At 42.4% G+C, this 25720-nt stretch overlaps 2 protein-coding genes across 7 annotated transcripts; both read left to right on the top strand.

Annotated features, from left to right (window-relative positions):
• Positions 1-4625: 4625 nt before the first annotated feature.
• Positions 4626-7252, top strand: LOC103723748 (DNAJ heat shock N-terminal domain-containing protein). The gene has a single exon (XM_008814769.6). It carries the CDS (start codon positions 5311-5313, stop codon positions 6952-6954), a length of 1644 nt encoding a protein of 547 aa, XP_008812991.4. The 5' UTR covers positions 4626-5310; the 3' UTR covers positions 6955-7252.
• Positions 7253-7439: 187 nt separating this feature from the next.
• LOC149751081 (uncharacterized) lies at positions 7440-24897 on the top strand. Of its 6 annotated transcripts, XM_089927872.1 has the most exons (3): positions 7440-22039; positions 22236-22323; positions 23303-24897. In XM_089927872.1, exon 1 carries the CDS (start codon positions 10308-10310, stop codon positions 12321-12323), a length of 2016 nt encoding a protein of 671 aa, XP_089783998.1. In that variant the 5' UTR covers positions 7440-10307; the 3' UTR covers positions 12324-22039; positions 22236-22323; positions 23303-24897. The 6 variants fall into 6 exon arrangements, with proteins under 6 accessions (XP_089783998.1, XP_089783999.1, XP_089783996.1 ...); XM_089927873.1 differs by lacking the exon at positions 22236-22323; XM_089927870.1 differs by having other exon boundaries at positions 22236-24897.
• The last annotated feature ends 823 nt before the right edge of the window (positions 24898-25720 follow it).

The raw sequence follows: 25720 nt of genomic DNA, 5'->3' as shown, positions 1-25720 counted from the left end.
TCAATTTGCTTTTCTGATAAACATGTTTTTGATCATCGGATGGTTGCTAACATAAAGCTATAGCACGAAAGATTAAACTTCAAGAGGCTTTCTAGTGACTTGCATAGGCTGTTGTTCAATTTGTCATACCAGCCGATTTGACTTCATTAAAGTTTCTTAGTATGATTAAAACTCGAAATTTTGGTATGTATTTTCAGTTATTCTTTGTAGTCTTCATCTTATTGTTTTATCCAGATAGAGAAGCTGTTCTTTTTCATAATAAATAGAACTATGCTTGGGTGTAAATTATTAAATTAATTACTGTTTTAATTGCCTGTGGTATTGTAGTTATTAAAAGTAGCCAGTTTAAATTCTAGGTGCTACTTCAGCAGGATCCCTTGATGTAACATCAGGTTGAGCAGGTTGAAGACAAACACTAATACTAGCTAAAATAAGATGATCATGACCATATCCCTGATGTTCTATATATATGATTATATCTGTTCTTCTCCCCAGCTTTCTTGCCATCTCAATAATTTGGCTTCGCTCCGCAGCAGCAAGCCTCCAATACCTGGCAGGCTCACTTGGTTGCTGGGATAAAGCAATCAGCATATCTGTTGTTCTACTCTAATTAGGCCATGTTTGATTGACAGGAATTAATAGATGGAATTGGGTTTGGAAATGCTGTTCCAGGCTAATTCCATGTTGGTAACTTACCTGGATGTAGAAATGCTGATCCCTAGCATTAGATTCCCATAAAAGAGTAAAACTATATGTAAGGAGGGACATGAATAATACTAAAAAGAGATATATCATGTCATATCATATCAATTATTTATTTATTAATTTATTATACAATATTTGAACTCTATAGTAGTATTGTATGTAGTTTTCAGTATTATATATTATTAATGATATTATTACGTCATCACAGTATTGCATATTATTAAATTAATTTTATAGTTATAATAATATTAAACATACATTATAATTATCACATGATACTTGTATTGCTAGATTATATAGTTTATTACTTCTATTTGCATTACTTTTTAATCAAAAAAATATATTAGTACTAGTATCAGCATTAATAATATCATGCTATATTAATAATATTAATTGTAGTATAATAATACAGGCAATCATGGAGTTTCTCTATGATGGTGGTAGGGTGACGAATCGAGACTCATTACTCACTATATCAATGGCAATTCGTCGCCCGTTGACTAGAGAATGGCCCGATCCAAGTCTACAAATCTCTAAAATATATGGGTCGGAAATCAAGTTAAAAACACTTGACTGTTGGGAAAAGGCATAGAAAATGCTAAGCAAAGAAGTTCGAAAAATTATCCTCAACTTGGTAACCCGAACATAAGAAATATATAATCTTATAGAAGAACTTAAAACATTTTTCATGAATGGTCCAAGAGTTTGAATGGGGAACCTTCTTTTGAAACCTTCCTTACGGCAATAAGAGCATAGGTTACTCTACTAGTTTCTCCATTTTTCCCATGGTTGTATTTACCATCCTTCATAATGTCATGGGCAGCCGTACTGAAGAATAACTGAATCGTCATCGCTGCCATACTGAAGAACAGCCAAACCGCCTCCACCACTGCCCTTCGGATAATGCACCAGTACCTGCTAAAAAAGAAAGGGGGAAGCTGTCCAGCCCTAGGGTTGTCCTCCGCTAAGGCCCAGATGGCCCTTTATACCTCATTCTCCGATACTGCTCGAATCAAATATGTATTCTCCTCCAGCCCAATTCCACGATCTGACGCAGCAAATCGAATGGGCACCTCCAAGTTGCTATCCTTCATCTACTTGGACCTAAAAAAGTCAAACAGAATTTGCCTGATCCTGCTCTCCTCCTCGACCCTCTGTCCTGGCTCATCCCGTAGGGAGCAGATCGTGTTTTTATGTCGTCCTTCCTGATCCACTAGACGAATCGAGTGCTCATGTCGCCCTTCCTGATCCATTGGACTCTGTACTTTTATCGCCAAAAGACCTTTTGCTGCCGCAAAAAAGAATGGTGCATCGCCAGCTTCTGTCGTAGTGCAACCATGTCAGCCTCTAGTAGTTCGCCACTCCTGTCCTCCCTTCCCTGAAGCTCAGTGATGGACTCCTCCACCTCCTCCAATCATCTAAAGATGTCATCCACCATCTCACGATTCCATCTGCGCAGTCGCCACTTGGTGAGCTCCAGTTTGTGAGAGACCCTCTGCATGGTATTTCTTCGCACCGGCAACCCCCAGGCCCCCCAGACAATATCTCAAGATTGGGGATACAAGAGCCACAACTTCTCAAAGTGGGAGGGATTGTGATGGCCGGTGCCTAAAGCAGTAATGATCAAAAGTGGAAGTGGTCAGAAGCAATCCGAGACAGATGACGTACTTGATAAGCAAGAAATCGCTAGATCCAACATGCTAATGCCACAGCTCTATCAACCCTCTCCCACGCTCTAGCACGACCCAAATGGTTGTTACACCAGGTAAATCTCAGCCTAGAGAAACTGAGGTCCACCAACCTATTCATTGTCAAAACATCTCGAAATTCCCTTCTCTCCATCTTATTAGTATAGACCCTACCACCTCTCTTCTCGCTGGGTCCTTGAATGCAGTTGAAGTCATCCGTGACCACAATCGGAATCCTCTAGGAGACAAGGTTAGTAATCTCACCCAAGAGGGCTCTCCTTATCCTGTAGTCAGTACTAGCATATACACCAGACATAATCCAGGAGAACTCATTGGATTCCGAGATTATCATTACAACTTGTTGGGGGAAGTTGTGGAAAACATCCACCATTGCAACACCTCGCTTCCACAAGATCAAAATACCCCTGGACAAGCTTTGAAACTCCACAGCAACGAACTCCCAGGTAGCAGACAAGTGGTGCTGAACTCGATGGAGGCCCTCTGCAGAGAGACTCGTCTCACATAGGAAACAGATGCCCAAGCCGTTCACCTCGACCAGTCTTCTAAATGAGGAGTTGAAGGAGGGCTTGGCTGCTCCCCTACAATTTCAAACAAAGATCTTCATTCTGCGCCACTCTGCAAGTTTGGCCCTTGCTCCTCACCACACAGGGCTACACCAATTTTCCCCCAGGTTGGGTCGGCCCACTACCAGCCCTTTCCTCTTCAACCGAAGCCGATGCCTCCCCCATTACTGCTGAGCGCTCCAGCATCACTGCTCTAAGGTGATCCAGGGGGCTTTAGCTCCACTGTGGGCTGGTCAGCCCAACGCCAGTTTGCTGCCATCAACCTCCTCCTCGAACACATTCCCACCCAGCCCGGACTCCAAGGATTCTACGTCCGAGCTACCTGAGGTGCCAACGCCCAGTGAGACAGTGCCCGAAGCAGACCATAGAGGCCCCACCACCGACGCCCCCGGCAGAGACAAGGGATGGCCGAGGGTCGCCGTGGTTGGAGGCAACCGCACCGGAGAAGACATCCGAGGAGGAGGGGAAGGGGGGCAACCCCCAGCTCCTGTGTGCCCAGGCCTGACCCCGAGCCTAGTTCGAGCCCAGCCTGACGTTCGAGCGCCATGATCGCACCTAGCTCAGTAGAGTGGGTGGTCCGGCCCAAACTCCTAGGCTAGCCCCCATCACCCTGGCCCAGACCCACTCCAGCCTAATCGGACACTAGGCTTCTGGGCTGCTTGTTGGACGAGCCCAGGCCCACTTCATCATCTGGACGTCTGGGCTAGCTTGCATTCTGGCCGGCCCAGCACCCATTGTGTCAGACTCAAGTAGACTAGTTCGGTAAACGGGTCAAAACTTGACCCGACTCAGCCACACCCCTGAGCCGATCCCGACCCTAGGCCCGAGTCACTGCCCTCGCCGACCGACCGGACCTTTGGGGGGGAGCACCACCGCACCACGTTCGCTAGTTTTTGCCAGCCGCCCGAGACTGGCAGCGAGCTTGGAGAACTCGGGCGGTTGGGCGGAAATTGTGGCCTAGAGGAGGACGACTCAGGCGTTGACTCGGTTGTCTTCCTCAGCCGTGGTGGTCCCTTCGCCGCGCGTGACGACTGAATCCTCTTGGCTGCCAGCCACGGGCCAAAGATCGACCGATGATGTCCTCGTCAGAGCTAGAGTCCAACTCCTCCCGATTGCCGCCGGTCCCCACCACCATGGGTGCCCACTTTTGCCCCTCCTCCTCCAGCGCCGAAAATCTACACTCCGCCTCCACGTGCCCAATCCACCCGCAACTATAGCAAAACCCGACCACATCCATATAGAGGAAAGGCTGCCACAACACCCTCGCTTTCCTCCTGAACTGGACATCAGGCAGTAGCAGCTGAGTAACATCGATTGACACCTTAACTCAAGCAAACCCCATGACTTTCTGCCTCTCAGTGATCTCATCGACGGCGAGCAGCCGACCGGCCACCGCCATGATCCAAAAGATCGTCTTACTTGACCAGTATTCCACTAGGAGCCGAGGCAGCCAGATTTAGACTACCACTACTTTTACAACGTCTAGTCTCGGCACAAAATCAGGAGCCCATGGCTCTATGGCCCGCAACTAGCCCGCCACCACCTGTGGCCCATCGGACAGAACTAGATCCCGGTCTGTCGTTGATTTGAACCGAAGCACGAGGTGGTCGTCGATAAGCAGCACTGCCTCCACCTTTGCCTCTGTTTTCTCCCGAAGAGCTACATCCTAGGCCACCCACTCCGTTGGCACTCGATGGCCCAAACTATGGACCACCATCGCTCGATCCTTCCACTCCCTTTGCGAGCCTCGATCGGCTCCTCCGATAGCTCGAGGACCGCCGAGATCAGTCTCCGGAGCTTCTCCACCTCCATCTCTAAGATTAGGTGTGTTGTCCAGTCCCCAAGGCTCGCCCAAGCACCCGTCTCCTCCCCTCTCGCCGATGAACCCTGGTCTCCACCCGTAGCAGCGCCGCCCATGGCCTTGCTAGCCTCAGCCTTCTTCACCATCGTCAGTTGCGCACGCTTTTCAAAGTTTTGCCGGAGCGAACTAGCTGTCGTTAGCCAAATGGACTGAAAAATCTTTTGGATTTCTGGAATGGATCAGTGCAATCAGTAAAGCCATGCAATTAAAGATTAAGATCGATTATGTATAAGTATCCAGAAATAGTTTTAACGTCGATTGGCTCGAATTAGAGAGAGAGAGAGAGATCAGGCTTTTATCGGTGACGTAGAAAATGCTGAGTAATCGTGGTAGGACCGCATGTGGAGGTTCCCATCGATTCAGTTTACTGTCTTTATAACCAGAGATCATTACAGAATACAGAGTAATCGGCGACTCCAAAATAAAGTGTCTCCTTCCTCCACAGTCCACACCCTCTCTCTCTCTCCCCACCATGGCCGCGGAGACCGAGGCGGCGGCGGCACCGCCGGAGGACCGGGAGGCTGAGGCCCTCCGTATGAAATCCCTAGCGGAGGAGAAGCTCCGGTCGTCATCCCTTAAATCCGCCCTCAAGTACGCGAAGCGCGCGGCCCGTCTCCGCCCTGACCTCGATGGCGTCTCTCAGATGGTCACCGCCCTCAAGATCCTCCGCGCCGACCCCTCCGACCACTACAAGGTCCTCCGCATCCCCCCCTTCTCCCTGCCCTCCTCCATCCGACGCCAGTACAAGACCCTCGCCCTCGCCCTCCACCCCGACAAGTCCTCCTCCTCTGTCCCCTCCGCCTCTGCCGCCACCTCCGAGGCCTTCAAGCGCGTCGCCGACTCCTTCCGCTTCCTCTCCGACCGCGGCCGCAAGCGCGACTTCGACCTCTCCCTCCGCCTCGCCAAGGAGAAGGAGGCCTCCGCAGCAGCGGAGGGGCCGGTGGAGACATTCTGGACCGCCTGCACCACTTGCCGCCTTCTCCACGAGTTTGACCGCCGGTACGTCGGGTACCGCCTCATTTGCCCTGGCTGCCGCAAGAGCTTCCTCGCCGTCGAGGTCCCCCCCTCCGTCGACGACGACGGCGGCAAGCTCGAGAACAACGGAGGTGGCGGCGGCAGCGGTGGCGCGATGGTTAGGGTTACTCGGTCCAGGTCCAATACTAGGCCTAGGATTCCCCGGTTCCCCCCCCTGGCGGGAGATGACAAGAGGAAAGCTGAAGTTTCTAGGGTTTCTACTTCCCCGGTGTCCAAGAAACTCTCGCAGAGGCCGGAGAAGACACTGGCCGAGATGCAGAAGGAGCTTGCAAAGGGGAAGGTGAAGGAGAAGAAGAAAGAAAAGGGGAAGGAGGAGGAGGAGAAGGAGAAGGAGGAGGGTAAAGAGAAGAAAGCTATGGTGCCTATGAAGCATAAAGATGACGAGTTGATCTCGATGGCAGTGGAGGACTCCGATTTCTATGATTTCGACAAGGATAGGACTGAGAAGAGTTTCAGGAAAGGGCAGATTTGGGCTATCTATGATGATGATGATGGGATGCCTCGGCATTATGGTCTGATAGAAGAGGTGTTCTCTTCGAATCCATTCAGAGTGAAGATGAGTTGGTTGGACATCCAGAATCATGGGGATGAGTCCCTGGTGCTGTGGGAGAAGTCAGGATTCCACATATCCTGCGGGCGGTTCAAGGTCGGGAGGAAGGTTGACATTGATTCGGTGAACTTCTTCTCCCATTTAGTTGAATGCGAGAGGGCAGCGAGGGATGTCTATAGGATTTACCCTAAGAAAGGTTCGGCTTGGGCGCTGTACGGTGAAAGGACTTTGGGGGGTGATGAGGGGAGGTACTATGATATAGTCGTGTTCCTTACCAGCTATAGTGAGATGCATGGTTTGAGCATGGCTTATCTTGAGAAGGTAGAAGGGTACAAGACCATATTTAAGAGGCAGGCAATTGGTTGTCATGCTGTCAAGTGGATTGAGAAAGATGATGTTAGGCTGTTCTCGCATCAAATTCCAGCCCGGAAGCTTTTGGATACAGAGGGACTGAATCTGCCAAGAGAGTGTTGGGAGCTCGATCCTGCCTCACTTCCTCCGGAGTTGCTTAACATTTGTTGGGATGGATAATATGCTACTCTCGTGCTGTCATTACTGTGATAGGATATGGTATTTTAGAAGCCAAGTTCCCTATGAGCTGATGATATTGTTTTGCCACCCCAGCTGTTCTTTTCTATTAGGTGATTAGCAGAACTCAAATTGTCCATGAGCCAAATTCCCTATGAGTCAGATTCCTTCTGGTGTTCGTCTGCTTGAACTTTAAATTATCCTGCTTTCATCTGATTTTACATGTTAACTGCCTATACAATGTTCCCAAAATGTTGTTCCTGTTCCTCATTGAAATTAGTAAGTAGCACAGCTTTAAAGACCTTATTGCAATTTGAATGCTTTGAATGTTCTTTTTAACACTTCGTACATGGTTTGAGTTCTTCCTAGGCTTTTCTATTTTTACTTAGATTTTTTAGTTTCTAATCTTAACATGAGGTATAAAGCTATATGAAGTAAAAATAAGACATCAACAAGTCAGCATGCTTTGATATTGCTTCATTTTGCAATAGCAGGAAACAAATACATGTGAATGACTCCCTTTTCTTTTATGTCATTGATGAAGCAGCTTTTTTGATCTTATTTTAACCAGTATAGATATAAACAGTACAGTAAAATATTAAATTGCCAAAAAGATGCTCTTAATAAAGTCAATTCACATATAACATGAATTCATATAAATATGTATTTGTCTATGAAGGTTTACTACATTTCATAAAATGGCTCCTCATTTATTACACTTAGATACCAATATCATGCATGTTTTGTGATATTTAAAATCTTAATTAGTTGTTGCCCTCTGATACATTTTTGCCCATCTTGACCTCATTTACTTATGTGTAATAGTTGTATTCATTTGAAATATGACATGAGAATTCCTGAATGTATTCCACAATGGAAGTTTTTCTGGGATATAGCACAGGGGTTTGTTTTATTCTCATAGCGTCACCGACAAAGCTACTAAATACTAGGTGGAGAAGCCAGGGGCCTCGTTTACAGTTCACACACAATGAGCTTCTTCTCCTCAAATGTCCATTAAGCTAGCTGGACAAGTTGATGTATGAGTTGTTTAATATATAGCTTCATGAGGGCTTTTGGTGGGGACACAGACCACCGTTTCCAGCATGTGTATAGGCGTCGCCGGCGTGCATAGCACTTTAGCCGCCCTAGTTTATTTTCTTGTGTATTTTTGTTTATTTATTATGTATTTTCGTCCTTGTTAGTTGTTGACTTGTTATGACTGTATTTAGCTATTGTAGTGATCCATGATGTTGTGGGGATCATGGGTAGTTATATGATCATTTGTGGGAATCATGGGTAGTTACATAGGGGGCTATATATGAAACTCTCATGTCTATTGTTGTGGTTAGAATATTTTGATTAAAAAAAAAAACGTTGCTTTGGCATCTGGTGGATTCCAGAACTCCTCTCTCCTCCTTTCCCCTTCTTATTTTCTCCTCTAAATCATCTGTCCCGCATCAGTTTGGTATCAGAGCCCCGTTGGGCTTTGCCTCTGTGCCAACGCCCCGATCCTGTCTGTCTATTTCCCTCCCCTTTCTTTCTCTGCCATTTTCTGGGCTGCAGTGGGACAGACTACAAAAAAAAATCCTTTGTTGTCTCCTCTGTTCCCGAAACTCCCACAGAGATCTACCCTGTGTATGGCGGAGCAGCGCCGAATTCCGGGATTCAGGTGGGCACACGAGATCTACGCTGCACCCCGACCACCACGGACGCCGGAGCGTGTTGAAGGACCACGCCCAACTTGTGTGACCAGAAAAGGAAGGAGCCTAGCCTCCCTAATTTCTTCACTGTCTCTTGGTTCCACCGTCGCAGCCGCAGACCCCACTCACAGAGAAGAGATCCGGGGAGAGCAACGGTGCTCGGATCAGGTGGTAGACCGCCGTCCACCACCGCAGGCCACGGGATCCACTCTGCAGCAATAGCCACAGAGTCCGGAACTACCTCCCGAAACCGTCGGGAGGTTGGAGGAGCACTGATTAACGGGTAAGTCTCTCACCCGTTACCCAGTTTATTAGCCCGGATCCACTCCCAAAAAAAAAAAGAGCACGTGAGTTGCACGTGCCCCAACCCACGTGAGGCACACGTGCTTCATCGCACGTGAGTCGCACAAGTTATTCCAAAAAAAAAAAGTACCTTTCTTCCCCGAGATCTCCATTGCAGAGCCGCTGCCGGCCGGCCGCAGCACCGCCTCCTTGCCGACGAACCACGCCGCCGAGCTCCTCTGCACGCTGCGTCGCCTCAGTCCTCGCCGTGCCGCAGCTCCACCCCACTCATCATCCTCTTCCTCACCACCGCCTCGGTCACACCACCACCTTCCCCTTCATCTTCTCCGCTGCTTCCACCCTCCACCAACCTTCGAATCCACCTTGTTCGTCTCCCTCCCGGCTCACTGAAACTTTCTCCCTCCCATACCTCATCTCTAAAAACCCTAATCCCCTTTCTTCTTCTCCCTTTCATCTCACCGAGACCCCTTCTTCTTCTGTGCCGCCACCCCCGACTTCCGTTGCCGACTCCATCCTCCGCCGTCGCCGACCCCCTCGCTCCCCAAAACGAGGGATCCCACCCTCCGACATCGCTCCTCTTTCACTCTTCCCCCTCCCCCTCCGGTGTTTCCCTCAGATCTACTCTCAAACACACAGAGGGATCCGAAGCCATCCAGAAGCTTCGGGTCCCATCGTGTGCTTTTGATTTCGGGCAAGCGGGCCGACCCCAGCCTTCGGCCCGTTATCAAGCAAGCTCTTTTGGCCCATTATCTCGTGGGCCTGGTTTTCCAACTTCTACAATTGGATCCAGACCCTGCAACGTGTTGGGCTTCCACAACGATACCCGCAGTTGGCCGTCTTCCAGCAGCATCTTCTACAAATCATCGGGCTCCGGTTCTGCACTCTGACATTCAAACTCATCCACTGATTCAGATCTGTAAGAAGAGGTCGTACCTTTCCTCTAAATAATTTTTCAGCCTTTTTCTATAAACTAGTTTATCTTTAGATTATTATTGTTTTCACTTCATGTTGTCAGTTTGAGATAGGACCTTAATTTTATAAAAGCCTATGCCCCTTGAAAACACACATTGAGCTTTACAAATTATTTTCAAATCCTCGAAAGGCAACTAGAAAATTTTACTTGAATCTGGTGAAACCCAAATCAATTTGAAAGACCCCACTTTCATTAGATTAACCTGCAAAGATTTTGCATGATCCAAACCAAGGATAGCAGTACCTAAGGTCCTGATATTTTGTTATCACCTGTGCTAATTCGAAGGTAACCGAGACCATGTCAAAAGTCGTCTTTTATTCAAGATTGTTGATTTTATTCTGAATGTTAATTATATATCTAGGATTTTTGAATTCTAGAGTATGACAACTTGCAGCGGTACATCTTACTCACATGAGATGTCGACCAACCCAAACCAACAGGTGTTAGATGCCATAGCAGCATTAGAAACCAGATTAGGGGCAAGAATCATTGACCTTGAAACTAGGCTGAACACTCGCTTGACTATGGCTGAAAATTCAATCACCAACCTCCAAGTTACTCACAACGATGGAGAGTCTGAACTTGGTGAGTTTGAACCGCCCCGCCCCAGAGGCCTTGGGCCACAACACCAAAGGGACTATCTAAGAGCACGTGAGACACCAGATGAGCATGTAATGCGCAGTATTAAGATCGATGCACCAAGTTATGATGGTCGTCTTGACCCAAAAGTCTTCATTGACTGGCTCGCTGATATGGACCATTACTTTGAATGGTATAGCCTGTCTGAAGATCGCAGAGTTCGTTTTGCAAAAATGAAGCTCACTGGTCCCGCAAAGTTGCATTGGAACACAATAGAAAATATGCTTGCTAGAGCTAGACAACCCTCTGTGGTACAATGGGATGAAATGAAGGAGAAGTTAAAAGAAAAATATCTCCCAACATCCTATAAGAGTCGTCTGTTAGATCAGTGGCAACGACTGATTCAAGGAAACAAACCTGCGTCTAAGTACATCGCTCGCTTTGATGAGTTCTTCATGCGATGTGATGCACGTGAGAGCGTGGAGTTGACCCTTTCTAGGTTTAGGTCCAGATTGCGAGATGATCTACAAAAAGAGCTTATTCTACGCGAGGTCAATTCATTAGAACATGCCTATCAACTTGTCCAAGACATTGAGCGTTATACTAATAAGACAACCTTTAGGCGATTCAATCTTAAGGAGACCAATTATAAGTTCACCCACGGTAGTCAAACTAATACTTGGAGTAAGCCTAATATTAGAAATCAAGCGACCGAGTCCCCAAAAATTAATGATCAAAAGAATAAGGGAATTTTAAGTGAACCACCCAAAATTTCTCGAGATCAGTGTTACAGATGTTTTGGTTTTGGGCATAGAGCTAGTCAATGTCCTACTAAGAAAACACTGGTCATCGAAGAAGATAGAAATGATGAAGAGAATGAGTTGGTCCATGAACCAGAGATAGACCCTGAAGAGTCAGATGAAGGTGAGGAATCCGGCTCACTTGAGGGTTCCACTCCTTTAGGCGTAGTTAGGTGTGTCCTTATACAACCTAAGCAAGAAGATGATGACTGGAGACGTCGATCCATATTTCACACTTATATCAAATGTGGCGAATATAGCTGTAAGGTTATCATCGACAGTGGGAGTAGTGTCAATGTTGTATCCACAAGAACTGTCAAGAAGCTACAGTTAAAGACAGTGCCTCATCCTAACCCTTATAATGTGTCTTGGGTGGATAAAACTGCTATACCAGTCACTGAGCGTTGTCTAGTCCAAATCAACTTTTCTGAATATAATGATAAGGTCTGGTGTGATGTTATTCCAATGGACGTTGGACACATCATCCTTGGTAGACCGTGGCTTTATGATTTGGATGTGACCATTTATGGCAAATCCAATTCCTGTTCTTTTGTTCACCAAGGAAAGAAAATTCGACTAAACCCTTTACCTCCTAGACCTTCTATTGCTGGAAAGAAGGATGTGAAGGTTGAAAAGCGCCTTCACATCATTAGTCCTAAGGAATTTGAGAAAGCAGCAGCCCAAGAATCCATAATCATTGTGTTAGTGTCCAAAGAAGTTGTTCCTGATTTTCAAGTAGATTTTCCAAAGGAAGTTCGTCAAGTTCTGGAAGAATTTAAGGATCTCTTTTCTGAGGACCTTCCTGATGAGCTTCCTCCTATGCGTGACATTCAGCACGCCATAGACTTGGTTCCAGGGGCGACTCTCCCGAACTTGCCTCATTATAGACTCAATCCGATTGAACATGCTGAATTGAAACGGCAAGTTGATGAACTATTCCAAAAAGGGTTCATCCGAGAAAGTCTTAGCCCGTGTGCGGTGCCTGCGCTTCTAATGCCCAAAAAAGACGGCACTTAGAGAATGTGTGTGGATAGCAGGGTAATTAATAAGATAACGGTTAAATATCGATTTCCAATACCACGATTGGATGACATGCTTGACATGATGGCAGGTGCCACTATCTTCTCCAAAATTGACCTTAAGAGTGGTTACCACCAAATCCGTATCCGCCCTGGTGATGAATGGAAAACAGCTTTCAAGACCAAGGATGGGTTATATGAGTGGCTAGTCATGCCCTTTGGGTTGACAAATGCACCTAGCACATTTATGCGAATTATGACCCAAGTATTAAGACCTTTCATGGGAAAATTCCTTGTAGTCTATTTTGATGATATCTTAATATATAGCAAAAACAAGGAACAACACCTTGAGCACCTACGTTTGGTCTGCAATTCACTAAGGAAAGAAAGTCTATATGCAAACCTTAATAAGTGTTCATTTATAACTGATCGTGTAATCTTCTTAGGGTTTGTTGTGTCTTCTGAGGGTGTTTCAGCAGACCCACAGAAGATCCAAGCTATTCTTGAATGGCCTGAACCCACTACATTATTTGAGGTGCGAAGCTTCCACGGCCTAGCTACCTTTTATAGGAGGTTCATTAAGAATTTTAGTACGATCACTGCACCGATTACGGATTGTATCCGAAAAGGTGAATTTCATTGGACCGTTGCGGCCTCAAGGGCATTCCAAGAGATCAAGACTAGAATGACTGAAGCTTCGGTAATGCGTCTTCCAGATTTTACTAAAGTTTTTGAAGTCTCTTGTGACGCATCTGGTCTAGGTATAGGTGGAGTCTTAAGCCAAGAAAGACATCCTATCGCATACTTCAGTGAGAAGCTGAATAATGCCAAACGAAAATATTCCACCTATGACAAATAATTTTATGCAGTTGTACAAGCGCTGCGTCACTGGCGTCACTATTTGTTACCTCAAGAGTTCGTATTATAGTCCAATCATGAAGCTTTGAGGTACTTGAATTCTCAGAAACGATTGAGTTCACGACACGGAAAGTGGGCTGAATTTCTTCAAGAACACACCTTCGTGTTATGTCATAAAGCAGGAATTGACAACAAGGCAGCTGATGCCCTAAGCCGACGTGTCGCATTACTTTTGTCAGTAAGCATAAAGGTTACTGGATTTGATCGTATGATTGCCGATTATGCAACTTGTCCAGACTTCGCTGAGATCTATGCTAGTGTTTTAGAAAGTCACACCAGGGACAATAGTGACTACCTTGTGGTTGATGCTTTTCTGTTCCGAGGAAACAAGCTGTGTATCCCTCAAACATCCCTTAGAGATTTTCTTATTTGGGAACTCCATGCGGGAGGAATAGCTGGCCATTTTGGTAGAAATAAGACCATTGATATGGTCGAACAAAAATTTTATTGGCCTAGTTTAAAACGGGATGTTGCAAAAATTGTTAGTCAGTGTCGTACTTGTCATCTATCCAAACAGCGCAAACAAAACACTGGCTTATATACCCCCCTTCCTGTCCCAGATCGTCCTTGGCAGGATATTAGTATAGATTTTGTGCTAGGGTTGCCAAAGACTAGAAGTAAGCATGATTCCATTCTCGTGGTAGTGGATCGGTTCTCTAAAATGGCACATTTTCTGCCCACTTCCAAGACTTCTGACGCCTCCAAAGTTGCGAGGATCATCTTTGATGAGGTCGTTAGACTCCACGGGCTTCCAAAATCGATAGTGACTGATAGAGATGTCAAATTTGTTAGTTATTTTTGGAAGACCCTCTGAAATTTCATGGGTACAAAGCTTAAAGCCTTAAATATTCCACAGCCTATCACCCTCAGACAGATGGGCAAACTGAGGTGGTCAACCGCAGCCTAGGAAACCTTCTACGATGTTTAGTGGGTGACCACCCGGGTAATTGGGATCTTCTCATATCCACAGCTGAATTTGCTTACAATAGCTCTGTGAACAGGACCTCTGGTTTGAGCCCTTTCGAAATTGTCTTAGGCTATGTTCCGCGAAAACCTGTTGATCTTATCCCAGTAGCACCTAACAATAGAATCTCTGAGACCGCTGAGTCCTTTGCGCAACACATACAAAATTTACATAAAGAGATTAATAAGAAAATTGAAATCAATAATGCGAGATATAAAATGGCCGTTGACTTACGTCGACGTTATCAAGAATTTCGATGGGTGATGATGTAATGATCAGAATCAGACCTGAACGGTTTCCACCAGGAACCGTTAGGAAATTGCACGCCCAAAGTATGGGTCCATACAAAATTCTGAAACGGGTTGGATCTAATGCATATGTGGTCCACGTGATTTTGGGATTAATCCAGTTTTTAATGTAGAAGACTTAGTTGCCTACCGAGGTCCGACAACTATTCCTGCCGACCCATTCAATGAGCCTGACACTGACCTCACATCCAACTTTGAGACCATATCTCCTGCTCCTGCCTTGCCTCCTGTACCTATTTCTCCGCAGATCACAGACACAGTGGAATAGATTTTGGATGATCAGATTGTCAGTACACAGAACGGTGGTTATCAGCGATATTTGGTCAGATGGCATGGTCGACCTCCGTCAGATGATACTTGGATTAGCAGAGATGAGCTTCAGCGACTTGCTTCAGACCTGTTGGAGCATTATCAGACATCCGTTTCGCTAGAGGCGAACTCCTCTCAGCTGAGGGGAGTTGGTGGGGACACAGACTACCGTTTCCAGCATGTGTATAGGCGTCGCCGGCGTGCATAGCACTTTGGCCGCCCTAGTTTTATTTTCTTGTGTATTTTCGTTTATTTATTATGTATTTTCGTCCTTGTTAGTTGTTGACTTGTTATGACTGTATTTAGCTATTGTAGTGATCCATGATGTTGTGGGGATCATGGGTAGTTATATGATCATTTGTGGGAATCATGGGTAGTTACATAGGGGGCTATATATGAAACCCTCATGTCTATTGTTGTGGTTAGAATATTTTGATTAAAAAAAAAAACGTTGCTTTGGCAACTGGTGGATTCCAGAACTCCTCTCTCCTCCTTTCCCCTTCTTATTTTCTCCTCTAAATCATCTGTCCCGCATCAGCTTTGTTGCTGCTTGAGGTGAGGTGCTTCATGTTTTTGTAAAACATAGAATGGTGAATCAGATTTTTTGAAACACAGAATACACTCACTTGAAATGAAAATAATCTACACATTGTAAAAATGCTTATTTTAGTTTCTGGAGTAATTCAACAAAAAACTAGTACAATTGCCGAATCAATGCATTACTAGGAGCAACATGTAATAAGATTGTTAACTATTGTGCAAGGGTTCCATATTATGAGGTTCAAAAGAGTTTTATACCGCAGAAAAACATGTTCATAGTTTTCCAAGGTTGACTTTGAAAATTGAGCATGACTATTTATGGAAAATTGATAGCACTTTTTAGATCAAGGATAATATGTTGAAGTAAGTTGTATATCCAACATGCTTTGATTTGTTTCAAATTATTGAGTTCTAGAAGATAAATTCTATGGTAATATCATGGTTAACGAGATACCTGAGGCTATCTTAATAAAGCATCAGAGAGCTCAATAAGTTCTTCATATTTTGTTAAGCACTGCTCTTCAGGCAATTTTGATTAGTCATATCTTCTCTCCCAGTCTTGGTGGCAAGGACACCAATTGTCAAGCCTTGTCCTGTTAATTTTCAATCAGAGGATAAGCTCAGGGTTGATAAATTTATGTATATATGTTAAAGAGTAAGGCAGTGTTGATCCACATTATTCTCTGACTTATGCAGTACCAAATGATTCCCAGTTTGCATGTTTGTTTTAGATTTCTTTTGTGGGTTATTAAATTTGCAACTGCATTCCCCTATTAATCTTGAAGTGACTTCTATTTTCATTTGGTGCATCAAGACAACAAAACTCTGATGCTTATAAATGGGAAGCAAAATTCATTTATGTGGTCAATCCAAGCTTTGCAAAGCTGTTTGTTGTAACTTTTTTCTTGAGAAGTGAATTATCAATCAATTAGGAATTCATAGAAAATCTTCTTATTTGCTAGATCATCTGGGAGACACTCTGCAGTGTGGAAGATAGATTCTACTACTGATGCACTCATATAGGGAATCCATCTTTTCTGTATATCACTCCCTTTATAATGCTAGAAAAACTGCATTCTCAGCAGCTATGACCATACCTGCTCCAGATGGTGATTCCAGTTGGCTTCTTATTATATGACTTTTTTAAGGTGATAATCGGTGAGAATAAAGACATTTGACAAATATTGTGTACACAATATGCTTATGGAAACTGTTATGGGGATCTGCAAGCATGTAGGCTAGTGAGCTACTATTACTCTCTCCTAACCTGGAGCCAATAGTGGTGCTCCTGTCATTTTGATTTATTAAAAATAAAAAATTCTGCTACTAAGAATGACTAGCTTCATGATTGATCTTTTCCTGTCTGAAATGTCTTCATGGTATGTGGAACTACTGTTCTTGCTAACAGCAGTCTGACTTTACTTTTGTTGCCCTTGTTCAAGTACCATAATCTTTTGGGTGCACACATAATGCAATGCATGCCAGTGATTTTTTGGCAGGCTGTTTAGGTTGTTATTTACAACCGGTTTGCAATTATGAATTTGTTTGTTCTGGACATATTCTAGATTATTGCAATTATTGTCTAAAATCATGCTGCAGTTATGCTGCTGAGCATTTTGGAACATCATAGTATCTTTCTTCCCCTGCATTAGGTATATGGCCCTAACTTTTTCTGGGCTATTACATTACAACAATTACTGTTTGGAACTTTAAATATAGTTACATTCTAGTGTAAAGAACAGAAGTCGTATTTGTTATGTTTTATGTAGCCTATTGAATTTGTGAGTATCGTCTTAGAAATATATTAATTTATCTAGCTGAAAGTTTTATTTAACTTTGGAAAGATGACAAAGATAACATAAACTCATTAATATAATTATAAGCAAAACTATGCTTTAAACCCACTGGTTTACTCGACTAATAAGACAGATCACAAAACTTGTTTGTATTACCAAACAAATTCCTGGAATGTATCTGAGCCTTAAAAGTATCTTTGCACAAACTACGAGCTACTCTCAAATTTTCTTAGTCAATAAATTCTTTTAAATCTATCAGATGCATCAGTAGAGGACACAGCTCTTCAAGATTTTTAGTTCATAATGGGAAGATGTTGGACTAGGTTATTTCATGAGGTGAATAAAAGATCTGAAGATTAAAAGCTAATAAAAGACCTGAAGATTAAAAGCTATGAGCCAATTGCTAGTTGAACATATTAGGCGAACTCTGTTACCCTCTCTCTCTACTCCTCTCCTCTTCTCACTCATGTTCTTTTTTTCCCTCTTCTCCTCTTCCCTCTCCCATTCTCTTTATTTCTTTCTTCTCCCATGCCCTCTCTTCTCCTATTCGCTCTTTATCTCCTTCCTTCTTGTGGCCAACTCCATGCTAGATCAATCATCAATGCTCCTCTTTCTGACCAAGATGATTGCAACCCAGAGCTGCAACCCCCACAGAGGGTTGCCATCGATCAGCCTATTCTCCGATTCCGAATCTGATCTGATCCCGACAAATGCCTGCCCTCTCTCTCTCTATTTTCTTTTCTTTTTCTTTTTCTTCTTCTTCTTCTTCTTTCTTTGTTTCTTCCTTTCTTTCTTTCTTTCCTTTTTTTTTTGCTTTGCCCCTTTTTTTACATATTAGATTAATGCAAATGAATAGATTAGGGGCTAAGGTAAGATCCTTGGGCTTTCCTAAAATGTCTCAAACTCAAAATTGACCTTGTTTTGAAACTTCAAACCAACTTTTTACCCTCATAATGACCAAACTAGGTGAAACTCAATATATAAAACTTGTAGGACCAGATACTCTCATGTCCCAAATGGACATGTATAACTGAGTAATGCCTCCCAAAAGATATTGATTCGAAAGGCCCAAAAATTCACAAAATTCTAATTCTACTAAGAATCTTGATTCACATCAAATATGCTCTTCCTTTTTCTTATTCTCAGCTGGTTCGGTGGCCCTAGCTTCAGAGGGTCGACCTGGATTGTCTGCACGACATGTTGGGGAATATGTGGGCTTCTACACCAAGCCAGATATTCATCTTGTAGGTATTCTCCCTGTCGATTCCGATAGGCACCAGCTTGGTCCAATGAGCACCATTCTCGTACATAGATGTGGGGCCCTCTTACATGGCATTTTTCTCAGAGCAATAAAAAGTGAGAAATATTGGTGAATCTAATGCTTTGTTAGGGGACTTTGAGCTCCCTCCTTCCTATTCAATGTTCCAACAAGCACACAGGGTTGAGGACCAAACAATAAGACCCAACCTGAAAGCATCCTATAGCTGCCTTTGGGACGTGGGATCTCAGGGACAATGTGGCCAACCCACATCGTGAGAGAAAGGGTCCATCTAGCCTGGAGAACAAGAAGCTAACCGTCCAAGAGTGAGTTTGAATAAAAGGATATTAGAAGGTCTGTCTCCCATGAGGTAAGGTAGCCAATATTTCTGGTTTCAATAAAGACTAATAGACTGAAGTTAGAGCAGTGCAGCCAGGTGTCCATTATCAAATCCAGTCGCTTCTGTTGTTGGAAAACTTGTATAAAATAGGCAGAAAGATACGAAGTGAGGAGGTTTAGGTTGATGATTGGAAGTTGGAAGGGATATTGGAGGCGCCCCTGTCCTACTGATTTCTGTTTTGAGATTTCACTGCTCATTACCTGCTGTCCCCCCACAAGTAAAACAAATTGATGGATTCCTGAACCTTTTGGTGGAGAGTGAATCACAATCATTAAAATTCTATCATGATAATGCTAAATCGTAGATATGTTGAAATTCATTTTTATGTCTTTGGTTGTATCTCAGTGCAAATTATGTTGAGTCATTCAAATTGAGGATTCACTTTGCTAGTCATTGTTTATAACGTTTTACTGCAGAAAAAAAAACAAAAATTGATATTTTTTAAGTTCAGTGCAAATGTAGTGAGTGATTATAATATGGATATTGAAAAATTGAAAGCAACAGTCTGGAAGATGTCAACTGCAAGCAACAAAGCTTCATAATATCAACTTTTCTGTGTTAACTCTGATCATGATGATACTTTTGATTGAGGTGATTCATAATTTGATTGCCATTTTTCTTTTCTGAGAAAGGCTTTATGTTGCTTTACACTCTTAGTATGTTTCATTTTCTTGGTATTATAGTTTATTTTATTTAGTTATTTTTATATCTGTTTCTTTTTGTTATTTCTTTTCTAGAAATGGACTGGTCCAATGCTGGAACTATTTATCATTTTAATGCTAGAATAACCTTATCATTGTATTACCTGTCTAATTAAGTTGGCTTAGCATTGGTTGGTGTAGATAATTAGCCATTTTCATGTTGTAATTACTGTGATGGATATGGCATTTTAGAAGCCAAATTCCTTGTCAGCTGTGACAACAACATTTCGTTTCACCACCCCCAGCTGTTTGCTTGTTGGTGATTAGCAGATTCTTGTGCCATGTATATGATACTTGTCTGCTTGAAGTTCAATCATCCTGCTTCCATCTGTTTTACATGTTAATTACCTATACAACGTTGAAATATTGTTCCTGTTACTCATTGTAATTAATAAGTAACACAGCTTGAATGACTTTTTTACTTCTAGCAGTTTCTATAGATCTGCCCAGGCATTCTTTTTTACTTCTATTTCTACTTTCTAATCTTGACATGAGGCATGGAGCTATATAAAGTAAGTATGACACATCAACAAGCCAATATGCTTTCATATTGGTTCATTTTGGAATAGCAGGAAATAAATCAGACGTGCATAGCTCTGTTTTTTTTGGGGGGGTCTTGTTGATGAAGCCTTTTTTTAAGATCTTAACCAATATATGTAGATACAGACCAGGACAGAGAAATTTTTAGTCACGAAAATGATGCCCTCATTAAATTCAGTTCTCATATAACGTGAATTCGTATAGAAATATGTATTTTCCTATAGAGTTGTTACTGGTGGCTCCCCATGTATCATAACCAGATAACAATTTCCTGAATATTTCATGATATTTGAAATCATAATTAGTTGTTGCCTTCTGACACATTTTTACCCATTCGCTCTTAAATCTAATTTGCTTACATTGATAGTTATATTCATCTGAAACTCAAAATGACAATTGCTGGAAATAGCATAGGGGTTTCTTAAATCCTTATGTGATTGTTGAAAAAGGTGCTATATACTAGGTGGGGCATTAATCATCTATATAGGCAACCAAGGGCCAAGCTTGCAGCTCGGAGATTGATGATGAGTTAATTCTTGTCATCAACCGTGCATCTGGCTAGCAGAGCAAGTTGACATATAAATGTACATGGAAAATTGATTAGTGCATAAGTTGTTGGAGGGCTTTGTTGCTTGTTGAGGTGTGCTGCCTCATGTTTTTATAAAATAATGGATGGTGCGTCAAATTTTTGAGACACATAAGATGCACATTAGAAATGAAAATGATCTAATGATTATATAGATGCTGATTTTAATGTCCGGAGGAATACTATTACCGAGTTAGTGCATTACTAGGAGCAACACTTGATTAGGTCGTCGACTATTACTTGTGGCAGGGTTCCACATTATGAGGTTCAGAGGTGTGTTTCGTACTGCAGTAAAACATGTTTATAGTTTTCCAAAAATTGAGAATGACTATTTATGGAACATGGAGAGCAGTTTTTAGAGTACAGATATAATAATTACATTGAAGTAAATTACATATTCAGCATTCTTTGCATTATTTTCAAGTTATTAACTTCTGGAAGATATATATACTACAGTAATATTGTGGTTAATAAGACGATTGAAGTTGTCTAAATAAAGCATTAGAGAACCCAATAAGTGCCTCATATTTTATTAGGGTTACTGTACTGCCTTTTAAGAAATTTTTATTAGTCACATCTTATCTCCAGACATGGTGACAAGGTATGCTGATCAACATGCCTCACCCCTTTGTTTTCAATTTCACTATATGCTCAAAGTTGCCAAATTTATGTATCTGTTTTACATTAATGTGGGGCAGTGATTATCCATTTTTTTCTCTAACGTACGCAGTTACACATGCTTCCCTGTTTGCATGTTTGTTTTTTAGATTTCTTTTGTGGGTTATTAACTATGCAACTTCATTCGCTTATTAATATGAAGGAATTCTGTTTGAGTTATATGTGGCAAACACGACAAATTATGATGCTTATCAATGGACCAGGAAAGCAGAAGTCATAAACCTGGTGAATCCAAGCTTCGTGAAGCTGTTGATTGTAACTAATCATCAATCCATTTGGATACTAATATATATATATATATATTTTAATTTGCAAGATCATCTGTCAGATACTCTGCATTGTAGAAGACAGATGATGCTATATAGATGCATAGTGAATCCATCTTTTCCTTATATCACTGAAATATGGTGTATGTTCTCACCCTATGCTGTTCCTAGTCATGCAATGCAAAACAGCCTTCAATTCTTGATTATGGATTGACGAAATGCTCAGCAGTTGTTATCATACGTGCTTCAAAGCAATGATTCCAGTTGGCATCATCGTTAGCAGCAGCAGGAGCAGCAGTAGTGATAGCAGCAGCAACAGTTGTCACTTAACATTTTAAGGTGATGATAGGTGGGGAACAAGGACATTTAATTCTTCTCCTTATGGACATAATATTGTGTATGAGATATGCTTATGACAGCTGTTTTTGGAGATCTAAGAGTAGCAGGCAGGTGAGCTCTTGCTACTTTTTCTCTCCTATTCTGTAGGGTAATAGCAGTGCTCTTGTCATATTGAATTATTAAGAAAGCATCTGGTCTCACTTCATGATTGCTTATTCCTTTTTGAAATGTTTTGGCAGTATTGTGATTGTGAAAGTAGTGTTCTTGCTAACAAGAAGCGGACTTCAATTCTATTGCGGTCTTTCAGGTGGCATGATCTTTTGGGTGCATACCTTCTATAATCCAATACATAACCAGCTATCTCTGAGAGGCTGTTTAGGTTCATTACAACTGAGGTTGCAGTTATAGCTTTCTTTTTCTTTTTTTTTGTTGTTGTTGTTCTGGACATTTCTATATAATTGCACTCAGACTTAAATCATGTTGCAGTTCTGCTGCTTAACGTTTTGCAACATCATTTTATCTTTTTTCCCCTATGCTTGCTAGAGTGTTCCTCAACTTTTCTGGGATATTTCATTATACTAATCATTTTTATTAATCATTGATTCTAGAGCAAAGTCAATAATGATGCACTTTCTCAGTTTGAACAATCAGTCTAATGAGTTGTTTTTTATATCTGACAGTGCTAACCTGCCCGTCTAATTCAAGCTTGTATGAACTTGTGCGATTGGCAAAGTTAGTAGTCTGAATTTTCTAGCTGGTTGGAGTTGTCTCATGTTTTTCATGGTGTTACTTTAAATACACAAGAAATCTTATAAGCCTCAACACTTCATCGATAGGCTATGGAGCTACATGTCATTAATCTCTCTTATCACATTTTTGCTTTTTATGATATTTTTAACAACCTAAGCAGCTTACATCAAATAATTGCTTTTCTGAACAACCAAATCTTGCTTTTGAAAGAGCAGGCAAGATATATTTTTGAATTCTATTTAAACATCTGATGGAAATGTTTAGTTGTAAAAACTTAAATTTTATTCTACTTCAGAAATTGAGCTTGGTAACAAAATGTCTAACAACTACACATACAGGAAAATTAATGTCCTACCAAATTCTTTACAAATTCTTGGCCTGCAATATTGTTGGCATGCTCAGTCAGATTGCTTGCACCATGGAGTAAGCTCTCTTTCCAGGTGCATGACTGATAAGTGCTAAATAATGCGTAAATTAATCTATTTTACATAGCACTTATTATTATTTTTATACACATATTCTAAATTTAAACATAAGAAAATGTGTTCTTCTTCATCATTTCATTTTAAATAAATTATTCAAGTTTGATTTATTTTCTTAATTATTTGAGCATAATGTATGCAGGTCGAGTCAAACGCAATTGGAACGCAATTGGATGATGCCTAAATCCACACTGCATCCTATCAATTTCTTTCTTTCTCTTCACATGTTCACCCATCAGAATAAGTTTCCACATGTCCAAACTTCCTCTATTTTAGCCTCCAAAACAGAGCCATCCTTCCACGCCTCACAGCAGTCCGGATTAACCCCAGCCAACCGCAAGTTTCCTTCATTCCATTTCAAATTCCTGCATCTTCTGAGTCCCCTAGCCGTGAGCATCGTCCATGTCGCGTCCACAGATCCAGCTCCCCAGCTTAGCAAAACAGACTCCTCCATTTCCTCCATTTCCTCCCAGCATCCTCATCTTCTTCTGCTAGTTCCCAAGCTTATTTTCTCATATCTCTCATCCATGGATTGAGTCAGCTATCATCCCGTTTGGAATAGCATCCCGCATCTTCAGCTCAGCCGTAAGCTTCAATCTTGCGTCCGTAAGCTTCAATCTTGTGTCCACGTCCTCGCCATCTCCTGCATCCACAGATCAAGTTTCCTTTTCTTCCGTGATTTCTTCCAAAACTTCCCAGCCGTCCGCCTGTCTCACGTCTATGATTCTCTTCTTCCATATCATCTCCAACTAAAAATCCTTCCTCCCAAACCAATCCAGCATCTCTCCAGATTGATCCCAGCCTCCGAGATCCTCTTAAACGCTCGCATCCTGCATCATCCCCTGTTCCCAGCCACATGAACTTATTCGCAGCCGAAAAAAAAAATCAAACTTTTAAACCGAACAACCCCATCATCCCAAACTGATCGATCCTTCACCCAACTGGATCAACTCCAATCTTTCTCCCGAGCTGATTGTGTCCCAAACAGCTTCATCCCGAGCGTCACGGAATTCCCAGCATCACCATAGAACACCTCGGTTCTTTCTCCTAGCATGAACAGAAGAATAACAGCAAATTAAACTTTCAAACGGCATCATCTCAAACTCATTAACATCTCAACCAGCAGTCTCCTGAGTTTCATGGATTAACAGCTTCGAACTCCATCTGTTTCCCGATGGATTATCACCTACTCCACGCGTACGGCTTCCTCTTCTTCATCCAAACTGAATCCCCTGCAAAACAGAACGTGAGTTCCGTTATCAAAATCCTCATGGGTTGCTCCCAGCCATCGGGACTAAAGCCAGCGTCTACAACACGTCTGGAGATTAAGCAATAATCTCTCAGCCTCATCCCGCTTCGATCCATCCTTATCTCAACATGGAACAGGGGAGGAGAGGGGGAGGCATGCAGCCTATAAAAGGCCCAGGCATGGAACAAAGAAGGCATTCGGCTGACCCATGATTCTCACCCACTCTATCTCACCGCATCATTCATTCTTATCTGGGAGTTCCCACCGAAGCTAGAGAAGGGAGGAGACACAGGAGAGAGGAAGGAAGTCGTGATGGAAGCCTTCTCCACTGCTCCTGCCGTCCAGAATCCCATGGAAGGCTGAGCTCTGCACTAGGGTGGGATGCAGCCCTAACAAAGGGACAAGAATTTTGTATATTTAATTTTCTGATCTTGGAGTCGTATGAACTTAATGCTTTTAATGAATATCTTCTTTTATCTCATATTTAATTTCTGTGACGTTAAATGTGACGTTTATACAACTGGTTTTCATGGTCACTAAGTAAATATAAAGATCATCTATGCTTTAGGAAGATGCAGTGTCCTACCATATTAGTTTAGAGTAGACATTTCATGTCAACTAAAAATGGATGTTCCTAAATTACTTTTGTGACATTTTATTTGAATACTTATTCGGCTTGTAGCTAATGTGCATGTTAACCCAAGAATAAATTAAAATACAATTAATTCTTGTTGCCATATTAGTGGTGAATTTCTTGCCCTAGGTTCTTCTACTTATTATCATTTTCAATTGCATTTCTTATTAAATTACTTAGTTTAATAGTTGCTACAAACTCTCCCTTTTACATATTTTTACGGAAACAATCATACCCCAATCCTGTGGATCGATATATGTAATCACTATTCTACAAGGTACATGCTATTGCGTGGTTTTAAAACTGACTATCAATTTTTGACGTCGTTGCCGGAGATTGCTAGCACGGTTGCTTTTTTTTTGTTTATTTATTTTTTTTTTTTTAGCGATTGGATACATCTACTTTCTTATATTGCCATATTTTTGAGATGTACTAATCATTATTTGTTTTGTTAGGATTATCGAAAAAAAAAAATGAAAGAAGGAAAGAATTTTAGACGACTAAAGGACACATACTGAAGAGGTTTGATCAATTAGCTTGCTGAATTTTTGCTTGGTAACCTCTAAAGCTCTCTCGACTTTATTTTTCGCGCATCAGCTTGCAAACGTAGTAGGAAAGCTCGGCACATACGTCTCGGCATATGTGTGTCTAGTCTGTCGCCCCCTTTAAACTACGAG

The sequence above is a fragment of the Phoenix dactylifera genome, chromosome 16, assembly GCF_051530095.1.
Source record: "Phoenix dactylifera cultivar Ajwa chromosome 16, Ajwa_hap1_PhDact_Kaust_v1.1, whole genome shotgun sequence".
Classification (NCBI taxonomy): domain Eukaryota; kingdom Viridiplantae; phylum Streptophyta; class Magnoliopsida; order Arecales; family Arecaceae; genus Phoenix; species Phoenix dactylifera.
This window is presented reverse-complemented; position numbering and strand designations above follow the sequence as displayed.

Bases quoted from the DNA above. Each gene is read 5' to 3' on its own strand.
- LOC149751081 (XM_089927873.1), top strand. From the start codon at position 10,308: ATGACAACTTGCAGCGGTACATCTTACTCACATGAGATGTCGACCAAC.
- LOC103723748 (XM_008814769.6), top strand. From the start codon at position 5,311: ATGGCCGCGGAGACCGAGGCGGCGGCGGCACCGCCGGAGGACCGGGAG.